The 11,345-nt window shown below is 41.4% G+C and overlaps 1 protein-coding gene across 1 annotated transcript; it reads left to right on the top strand.

Moving 5' to 3' along the window:
* Positions 1-102: 102 nt before the first annotated feature.
* CCNB1 (cyclin B1) lies at positions 103-8,715 on the top strand. Its single transcript, XM_079795459.1, has 9 exons — positions 103-322; positions 959-1,129; positions 1,468-1,644; positions 3,770-3,952; positions 5,114-5,272; positions 5,393-5,629; positions 5,912-6,052; positions 6,703-6,813; positions 7,392-8,715. Exons 1-9 carry the CDS (start codon positions 302-304, stop codon positions 7,497-7,499), a joined length of 1,308 nt encoding a protein of 435 aa, XP_079651585.1. The 5' UTR covers positions 103-301; the 3' UTR covers positions 7,500-8,715.
* Positions 8,716-11,345: the final 2,630 nt, after the last annotated feature.

The raw sequence follows: 11,345 nt of genomic DNA, 5'->3' as shown, positions 1-11,345 counted from the left end.
CAGAGCCCGACCGAGTGACGCCGCAACCTCGCTCTGGCTCCGCCCCGTCTCGAACTCCGTCGCGGGATCGCCGTGGAAACGCATTCTCGGGAACCGGCAGCCGCCAATGGGAAGGGAGCGAGTGCCACGAACAGGCCAATGAGGAGAGAGCGGCGCGGAGTTTAAATCTGCGGCTGGGCCGGCGTCTCCAGCGTGCTGCGGCGGAACGGTCGTCGGTCTGTGTTGGCTTCAGTGCCCCGCTCCTCGGGGCTCTCCCGTCTCTGCTTCTCCCCCTGAGCTGCTGCCTGGTGAAGAGGAAGCCATGGCGCTCCGGGTCACCAGGGTGAGCTGCTGCGGACGGCGAGCGGGCGCTGCCTTTCTCGCTACGTGCTCTCTGCCGGAGCCCCCCGGGCGGGAGCGGAGCACGGCGGAGATTTGGGGAGGAGGATACGGGGTTGGTGGGCCCCTGGTGGGGAGCTGGGAGATCTGACCGACGGGGAGAGGAAGGTGGCAAAGAGATCTGGATGCGCCTTGGATAAATATTGGGGGAGGGGGCGGCTGTTGGAGGTGATAGAGGGGGGAAATACTACCAACAATAAAAAATATATTTAAAAAACAAAATAAAAGGTGATGGAGGCTCCCTGTGTGGGCTCCCACCAACAGTGTTGACTCCCTTCCCGGAGAGAAACAAGGTGCCGGCAATTGGAGACCTTTTTTTCCTTTTAAACGTAAATTCGTGGTATTTTAGGGCCAGCCGGGACTAATCGGCAATCCCTCTATACGAGAGCGAAGGGATTATGGAAGGAAACTGGCTTGTCACAGTCTTGGCTAGACCCTGCAACCCGGGTTTCCTCTGGTTTACAGCCGACTTCCGTCCTAAGAGCCTCTCTTTTGGCTCATCTTACCCCCACCCATCCACCCCACCCCCACTTACTCTAACCTGTCTGGGCCAGCTCTCAAATTGTCTTGCTTCTTTCAGAACACGAAAATTAATGCTGAAAATAAGGCGAAGATCAGTATAGCAGGCGCAAAGCGCGTGCCTGTGGCCACCACTGCAACCTCCAAGGCCGGGCTGAGGCCAAGAACTGCCCTTGGAGACATCGCTAACAATGTCAGTGAACAGCCACAGGCCAAACTGCCTCTAAAAAAGGTAACATCTTCCCAGCCTCTTCCAAACGTATCTAAACGCCCACTTTCCAACTGTGACCCTGGATAGAAAAACATTTCGCGGAAGCCGATTTGGCTCAGTGGATAGAGCATCGGCCTGCGGACTCAAGGGTCCCAGGTTCGATTCCCGTCAAGGGCATGTACCTTGGTTGCGGGCACATCCCCAGTGGGGGGTGTGCAGGAGGCGGCTGATCGATGTTTCTCTCTCATCGATGTTTCTAGCTCTCTATCCCTCTCTCTTCCTATCTGTAAAAAATCAATAAAATATATATATTTTTTTTTTTAAAGAAAAACATTTCATTCTCTCCCATTCGTTTACAGGAGGCAAAAACATTAGCTGCTGGAAAAGTTATTGCTAAAAAACTACCAAAACCTATGGAAAAGGCACTGGAGCCTGCATCTGTTCCTGCTCCTGCGCCTGCGCCTGTGCTGGAACCAGCACGGGAGCCGGAACCTGAGCCTGTTAAAGAAGAAAAACTTTCGCCTGAGCCTATTTTGGTAAACTTACTTTACTATTTTAGAGTCTGTTGATTGTTTCTATACGAACCTCATTTTATATTCCAATGCATGGAATAGCATTTGAATAAATAGTAATAGTAACATTTATAGAGTACTCTGCTAAACATTAAATGTGTTAATTCACATAATCTTATATTCTGTTAGCTAGTATTCTACTTTATAAATAAGCATGTTCTAGAGTCATGTCTAATCAGTGGCACATATTGGATTCAAACCCAGGCTTGTCTGGCTTCACAACTTGTGCTTTTTTTGTTGTTAATCCTCACCATAGCATATTTTTTTCCATTGATTTTTAGAGAGTAGAAAGGAAGGAGAGAGGGAGGGAGAGGTGGGGAAAGAGAGAAAGAAATACTGATGTGAAAGAGATGCACCTGACCATGCCAGGATCAAACTTGCAACCCAGATACCTGCCCTTGAATCCAACCGCAGTCCTTCCTATGCTCTAACTAATGAGCATCACCGGCCAGGCACAACCTATGCTTGTATATATATATGTTTTTGTTTTTTTCAGAGAGAGATAGAAACATTAATGATAAAAGAGAATCATTGATTGGCTGCCTCCTGCATGCCCCACACTGGGAATCAGCCTGGGCATGTGCCCTTGACCGGAATCGAACCCTTAACACTTTAATCTGCAGGCTGGTGCTCTATCCACTGAGCCAAACCTGCTAGAGCACAACCTAATGCTTTTAATCGGTTTGTTGATGGTATTCAGTAGTAACTGCCTGGACCAAAGATTGAACTGTCTTTGATACAAGACAGTTTCTGACCAGAATTTATTGACTGAAACACAGATTGTTCTCTTGAATCTTTTTTTTTTTCACTCACTAATTAATAATTAATAAGCCTGTAATATATAATGGTGTAAAGCAGAAAGAAAATGGAGATCTCCGAAAGTAAGTAAAAAGATGAGTTAGCCTCAAAAACTAAAAATTAATGTATTTACTGTGAAGGAAAAACAGGTCATCTGGAAGAGGCTGCTTTGCTGAAATTACAATGAACTGCATTCTGAAGCTCTTATTTTTTACAAATTAGTAAAACCAATTGGAAAAATCTGTAAATGTCATTCAGCCTGACTTCTTATATCGAAGGGTTTAAGATTTAAGGCTCCTGCTTTAGTATTGACCATCTGGACCTAGCTCATGCACAATCTTTAATTGGCAGTACCAAACTGCCTGAGGTTTCCTTGAAAGTCTCATACTGATTCTTGCCTTTCCCACTCCCTTTCATTTAGCTAGTAATCTTTTCAGCCTTCAAAACATCTCAGAGCCCTAACGGGTTTGGCTCAGTGGATAGAGCATCAGCCTGCAGACTCAAGGGTCCCAGGTTCGATTCCGGTCAAGGGCATGTACCTTGGTTGCGGGCACATCTCCAGTAGGGGCTGTGCCAGAGGCAGCTCATCGATGTTTTTAACTCTCTATCCCTCTCCCTTCCTCTCTGTAAAAAATCAATAAAATATATGGAGAGAAAAAATCTCAGATATTAACTCCTGAAGCTTTAACTAAATTCCCCCCCCTCAATTACTGTTCCTAGAATCACTCTCCTTGCTTCATTTACTTCTCTCTTCTAAATTTAAAGCCCCACTAGGACACCATAAAGTCAGTGCCTACCCCAGAGCCAGGCTTGAAGAAAGTGCCTAATAAATGAACAATGAGGTAATTGAAATTTGAAGGAAATCATTAATAAAGTCAGTTAATAATTAGTAGTCAGAACAGAACCCCTGTTCTCTTGAGCAGTGACAAGCAGTCTATATTTTGAGACAAACAGGAAAAGACTGACTTGTCATTCATTTGGATTAACTTCACCGACATTGATAAAGAGATTTGTTACTTTATCAATTTCCTTTGGAGGAAGGTCCAGAATGAATTTGCTTTGTTTTACCTGTTAGCGTTTAGGCTCTGCTGGTTTCAAATTGGCTCACTTTTCATATTAATCACTTCCTAACAAGATATTAAATGTAAAAAGATGGTATTTTTCCTTTAAGGAAATGAATTACATGACTATTCAGCAAATGATCTTTTGAGTTGGTACCAATAATCTGTTCTTTATTCCCAGATTTTAAGTTCCTCTTTGCTGTTAATTTTAAAAGTCTCTCTCTTTCAAGGTTGATACTCCCTCTCCGAGCCCAATGGAAACATCTGGCTGTGCCCCTGCCGAAGAGTATCTGTGCCAGGCTTTCTCTGATGTAATGCTTGCAGTGAATGATGTGGATGCAGAAGATGGGGCTGATCCAAACCTTTGTAGTGAATATGTGAAAGATATCTATACTTACCTGAGACAAGTTGAGGTCAGTATTATGATTAGAATCTTTGAATCTTTGTGGGGGCTTTTTTCTAAACTGCATCTAAATTTATTAGATATTTTCCATTAATAGTTTATAATAATTTAAGTTGGATGTGAGAAAAACATTTAACAATAAATTCCACTTTCAAATTCTCCTTCATTGAATAAAAAAAAGTCACTAAGCCAACCTAGGAAGTCTGTATTTGCCATTTCAAACAGGGATAGTTTGAAGTAAAAGTAGATCCTACCATGGCTCTTTCTAACAAATTCCACAGATTAGATGATGTATTTATTTATATCTGTCACAGTTAGAAACTGGCAAGTCCCAAACTCTGGGTTTAAGGAGGTAGATGGTAAAAGAGAATATGTTGGAAAAGCTATAGCTACCCCCAACACTTATTTCATCCTACTTCTGAAACTTTCTATTAGTGGCATCACCTTTATCCCTTCCCCCACCCCAAAAAGGGGAGACATTCTGTATGCTAATGTAAGCTATGCATTACCAGATTTACCCAATTTTTGGTAATGCATGCTCTTCCCTTGGCATCATTAACATCTTAATTCTCTTGCCTGTTTCTTTGTGGCATCTCCATTTTCTACATGATTGTCCTGCAAGATGACTTCCTTGCTAGGACCAGCTTTCTGCTTTGGGTTTCTTCTCCCTTCTTAAAGTTCGTGTTCTAACTTTGGAGGAGTGGATTTAGCAGACGTATGTGCCGCTCCTAGATGGTTCATTCTTCACCTTATCTATGGGTGTTTTGGAGGTTTAAACCCTGGGGCAGGAGAATGGTAGTAGCACGATAGTTCCAGCTGATCTGAGAGCTGCTGCTATTTTTCTCTACTTGATAAAGCTCAGGTTCTGGGTTTTAGAGTCTTAGGTGAAAAGACTGGAGATAATAGTAGAGTATCTTTAGTTGGGAACAAGTGGGTACAGGGTGTGGGCCAATGACGACGATGGTGAATTGAACTCCGATCTGCCAATACAAATTGCCACACTGTTCTACTTAATGTTTGTGTGCTTTTTTTCTTCAGTGATATGAATGATTGAGCTAAGGACTGCTTGAGATTCTAAATGCTCCAAAGCTATTATGTGGTGACTAATATTTCTGGTCAGAAATGTCACATGGAGTCTTGCTTCTAATAATAATAAGCATTTCTTTTGCAGGAAGAGCAAGCAGTCAGACCAAAATACCTACTGGGTCGTGAAGTCACTGGAAATATGAGAGCCATCCTAATTGATTGGCTGGTGCAGGTTCAGATGAAATTCAGGTTACTGCAGGAGACCATGTACATGACTGTTTCCATTATTGACCGGTTCATGCAGGTGAGCATAATTCAATAATTGAGAATTCTTCCCTCCGGGTGTCTTCCCCACCTTTTTCATAACTCTGTCTCCTTTTCAAATGCATATTACTTATTCATCCAATTGAAATTCCCATTGCAGAATAATTGTGTGCCCAAGAAGATGCTGCAGCTGGTTGGCGTCACTGCCATGTTTATTGCGAGCAAATATGAAGAAATGTACCCTCCAGAAATCGGTGACTTTGCCTTTGTGACTGACAACACTTACACTAAGCTCCAAATCAGACAGATGGAAATGAAGATTCTGAGAGCTTTAAATTTTTGCCTGGGTCGCCCTCTACCCCTGCATTTCCTTCGGAGAGCATCTAAGATCGGAGAGGTATAGATATCTTGAGAAACCTTTGGTGTGGTATATTAGAGAATATTGCTGACCAAGCAAATCTAATTCAACTGACTTATACCTAACTACATGGGGAAGGGATAAACATATTCTTTATTTCCAGTCAGACTGTATATTAATATTATTAAGGCCTTCCATGGGCAATTGCACTTAAGAGTTTATAGGCAAATATTTGTAGTTACAGTTATGGACATACTGGTTATTGCCAAGGCAAATTTTTCTGACAGAAGCTCAGTGATCTGTGTATGGATTTTATTCCAGGTTGATGTGGAGCAACATACCTTGGCCAAATACCTGATGGAACTAACTATGTTAGACTATGATATGGTGCATTTTCCTCCTTCTCAGATTGCAGCAGGAGCCTTTTGTTTAGCACTGAAAATTCTCGATAATGGTGAATGGGTAAGCTCTGTCCCACAGACCTAGGTTGCCCTAAGCTTTTACATTGTAAATAGTATTTGCCTGAATGCAGAACTTTTTTCATTAAAAGACAATTCAGATGATTCCTACATGTGGCATCTATGGGGGGAATGATTAAAAATGACATCCTGTTTGTGAAGTCTTCATAGAATGCTTTCATTTAATTACCTAATTTCATCTTTCTGTATCCCCTTGAGAAAGGCAGAACAGCTGCTACTCTTTATAGATGGAGAAGTACAAGCAGGAAAAATGACATACTAGAAGTTTATTCATATTGGTTGATTCAACAAGTATTTCTATGTGCCATGTGCTACCCTCAGCCTAGGAATAGAATTATGAATGAGAAGGTGGGCCTCAAGGAGTTTGAAGTCTAGGTTTGGGTTGGACAAGTCAGCAATTAAAAAAGTGTATCAGTTTGAGCACGTTAGTGTATGATGGGTTTACGGACAGGATCTTAAGAGAAGCATGAAAGAAGAGTGCCTAGGGAAGAAGGGGTCTTAAGCTTGTCTTAAATTTCAGTGATAAGCAGTCATACAGTATCAGTCTTCCTACCATACTCTTGAATAACATCTAGAAACTTGATGAAAACCATTGTTGATGAGCATTATTAACATTAACTCTTATTGTCATAGACACCAGTTCTACAGCATTACCTGTCATACACTGAAGAATCCCTTCTCCTTGTTATGCAACACCTTGCTAAGAACATAGTCATGGTGAATGGTGGGCTTACAAAGCACATGGTAAGTCAATCAGTGACACTTTAGGATGTTGTGGGGAAAGTGAAAATAAGACTTCATAGCCTGTACAGTGTGGCTCAGTGGTTGAGCATTGACCCATGAACCAGGAGGTCAGGGTTTGATTCCCTGTCAGAGTACATCCCCAGGTTGCGGGCTCTAACTCCAGTAGGGGTCATGTAAGAGGCAGCAGATCAATGTTTCTCTCTCTGAAATCAATAAAAATATATATTTTTTAAAATAAAAGATAAAGACTTCATGCCTGCAAATGCATAGCTTATTTTTAAGGACTTGGTGTTTTATGTTAGTGATGGGGAATGCCAGCCATTGAGCCCTATAAGGGCCCACAATATCATTTGGTCTGGCCCTGCCAAGGCATTAGGGGCGAGTTAAATGTTTGTCCAAATATGGCAGGCTAATTTTTAAGTTGATAATTTAGTGTGGCCCACAAATGATGTTATAAATATCCAAATGGCCCTTGGCAGAGAAAGGGTTCCCCACCCGTTTTACATGAATACCTGTACCACTACATTTTTTATGTTTTCCTCTTTTCCTTCATTAATTACTGTCCTTTTCTCTTCCAGACTATCAAGAACAAGTATGCCACATCTAAGCATGCTAAGATCAGCACTCTAGCACAGCTAAATTCTGCACTAGTTAAAGATTTAGCCAAGGCTGTGGCAAAGGTGTAACTTGTGAACTTGAGTTGGAGTACTGTAATACCTGCGAATACAATTAGCACCATGTGCTATCTGTATATATTATATGTTACATTCACTTACTTTTAATAAAGCTGTGGTCCTTTTTACTTCCTATACCTTAATTCATTTGAATGTGGCTACTTTCTACTCTAGGGTACCTTAAAAGGTGTGTTAAAGATATGGTGGGGAACATAGAATATAAAAAGTGCTTTCAATTAACTTGGGGACCCAAATAATATATATATATATAACTGTTGCTTATATGGTTTTTGTTTTATGTATCTGGTACCTGGCTTTTACTTTAATAATATAAGTTACTGAGATCATGAAGGCATTCAAAATTCTTACTTCCATAGAGTATACTGCAAAAAAGCCCAGTGATCATGGAGCATCTACTACCTGCCTGGTTCTACTTAAAAGTCTGCCACCTCATCCCTAGTCCCCCTATTTTCTGTTTCTTCTGGTGGTTGATTCCAGTAATTCTAATCTACTTTTACCACTATTTCTTAGATTACCAAATTTAGTGTCAACTTTTTAACTGGAAAAAATAACTTTAGATTCTAAACCTAACCTATTTGACTTTTTGTTTGTTGGTTTTATTGGTTGAGAAAATAAATGGGGCTCCTTAAACATACAAAAGTATCTTTAAAATTTTAATTTACCCCTCCCCCAACTTTCCTACACCTCAGTCCATTCATCTGAAGGATGTCAACAGTTGGGATGTATCCTTACATGATTTCTATAAACATAATCACGCATGTAAATTGTTAATATTTTTTTAAAAATAGGACTGTTGTACATACTCAGCAATTTTCAACATGTATAGGCCTTAACCTGTATTTGCGTATTATATTCCATATACTATAATGTATTCAGTCATTCTCCTGTTGACATTCAGATTGCTTTTTTCTCTTTGTCTCTATAAGCAATACTGTTTAAATGTCATTAAATACCATGTTTTGTTCATGTACACTGGGTTCTCCAAAGAGTATGTGTAATCTCATTTCTAGTGGGTGCTGCCAGGGAACTTTCTCAATGTCATCAGCAATGTGCAAAAGTGTTTGTTTTCTCTGCAGTCTTGCCAGAACTAAAGGTAACCATCTTCTTCAATTTCTGTGAAGTTGGCAAAAAAATATTCTACCTTGCTTGCTGTTTTAATTTATACTGCTAATGGCTACTTGAATAAATTTTTGTGTCTACTAACTTATCAATTTGTAAGGCTTTCCCAATTTGTCATTTGCCCTTTAATTTTATTTTGTCATCTGCCATGCACACACTTAAAAGTTATATTATCAAATCTATTTTTTTCTCTTGTTGCTTTTGGATTTTCAGTGTTAAGGTCAACTCCATCCCCAAACCATAAATATTTAAAATTTCCCATTTAGATCTTTAATCGCTGTGGTCTGAGGTAGGAATCTTTTAGATGGGTTCTAGAGTTTGGGATATACCCGCCCTATGACACCTGGCGTATAAGATGACCCCCGACTTTTGAGAAGATTTTCCTGGGTTAAAAAGTCATCTTATACGCCGGAAAATACGGTACTTGTTTTTTCCTGCGATAAACAATGTAAAACTATATTACCTAGACTTAGAATACCAAATCTAGACTACCACTATTTTTCAAGAATGTGGGAACAATTTTCAAACACATGCACTTTAATATGTTGTTACTGAAGTGTTAGAATTTAATTATATAACTAGAGGCCAGGTGCACAACATTCGTGCACTGGGGTGTGGGGGGAATCCCTCAGCCCAGCCTGCGCCTTCTCACAGTCCAGGACCCCTTTGGAGATGTCAGCCTGCCAGCTTAGGCCTGCTCCCCACAGGGAGCCTAAGCTGGTAGTTGGATATCCCCAGAGGGGTCCTTGGCACTGCAGCAGAGGCAGGAGAGGCTCCTACCACCACCACTGCACTAGCCAGCAGTGAGCCCGGCTTCTGGCTGAGTGGTGCTCCCCCTGTGGGAGCAGACTGACCACCAGGGGGCAGCTCCTGCACTGAGCGTCTGCCCCCTGGTGGTCATTGTGTGTCATAGTGACTGGTCATTCCAGTGTTAGATTTCCACATTAGTGTTTTATATAGGACTAGAGGCCCAATGCACAAAGATTCGTGCAAGAATAGGCCTTTTTTCCTCTGCCTGTACCTCCTTCGCTCTGGCTGGAGCCGCCTTTCCGCCTTCACTTCGGCCCAGAGCTGCCTTCCACCTCTTGCATTGCATCAATTTGCATATTCCCTCATTAGCTGAGGGTGCCACCATCTTTGTCATGGAGTTATGGTCAATTTGCATATTCTCAATTAGATAGGATTGCTGCACTTATCACGTTTTTTTTTTTTTTGTCCATGAATGATTTAGCACCAGGTTCCCCACAAACACATTGCATGATGAGTTGTCAAGTTTATTATTGAGTTTACAGGGGTGTTTTTTGTCACTAATATGAACAGAATCTAATTTTCACTTTATTTTTATTTCTAGTTGTATTTTTCTTATCCAGCTGACATCAATTTACTTACTTGACTTGTTTTTAGTGTTTTCTAGGCCTCAAATACAAAAATTTTATATTAATATTTTTTATTGACTTCAGAGAAGAAGGGGGAGGGAGATAGAAACATCAATGATGAGAGAGAATCATTGATTGGATGCCTCCTGCACGCAGCACAGTGGGGATTGAGCCTGTAACCCAAGCATGTGCCCACATCAGGAATCGAACTGGTAGCCTCCTAGTGCATACGTCACTGCTCAACCATTGAGCCACACCATCGGGCCGTCTGATTATTTCCTTTTTTTAAAAAATATATTTTATTGATTTTTTACAGAGAGGAAGAGAGAGGGATAGAGAGTTAGAAACATCGATGAGAGAGAAACATCGATCAGCTGCCTCTTGCACACCCCCTACTAAGGATGTGCCCGCAGCCAAGGTACATGCCCTTGACCGGAATCGAACCTGGGACCCTTGAGTCCGCAGGCCAACGCTCTATCCACTGAGCCAAACCGGTTTCGGCTGATTATTTCTTTATAGTTAATTTCAGGTTATGCATTTTGACAAGAATATAGGTGATCTGCACAACAAATGCATCATTTTGGAATCACATATCAGATTGCTAAACTACTGGCGGTACCAGGTTTGATCAGCTGGTTAAGGTGCTAAGTGCCAGGTACAGCTCTGCTGTAAAGGTGTTCATTTTAAAGGTTTTAATATCCATAAATTATACTTGTTTTGAATCATTTGTCTCACTGGGAGTGGCATGATGATAGTTAAATAATTCTTTTTTTTATTACTTTATTGATTAAGGTATCACATATTTGTCATCAACCCCCCCCCCCCATTCCCATCCCAAACCCCCCCACACACACATGCCCCCATCCCCCTGTTGTCCGTGATCACTGGTTAGGCTCATATGCAAGCACACAAGTCCTTTGGTTGATCTATCTCCCTTGTCCCCACCCTCCCCTACCTTCCCTCTGAGGTCTGACAGTCTGATCAATGCTGTTCTTGTTCTTCAGTCTATGTTCATCTTTTCCCCTAGATGAGTGAGCTCATGTGATACTAGGAATACACTTATAGGAACCGAAAATGAGACAAGCAATAATGGTTATGCTGAGAGGCAAATGAATCAGTCTATAGTGTTTCTTTCTGGGTCAACAGTTCTTTTGAGTCCCGATTTCTATGTCCAACAGTTGTTTATGTGTACATAACAGCAATGATATTTCAGTTCTGGATGGTGGACAAATGGTGGTAATGTAAATAATTCTATTATCCCTTTTATATATGTTGGATATTCTCTAAAGCAGCAGTCGCCAACCTTTCAGGCCTCACGGACCACCAGTTGGCAATCACTGCA

Source organism: Cnephaeus nilssonii (genome assembly GCF_951640355.1).
Source record: "Cnephaeus nilssonii genome assembly, chromosome: 2".
NCBI lineage: Eukaryota > Metazoa > Chordata > Mammalia > Chiroptera > Vespertilionidae > Cnephaeus > Cnephaeus nilssonii.
The sequence above is the reverse complement of the archived record's forward strand: the minus strand, read 5'-3'. Positions and strand labels throughout refer to the sequence as shown.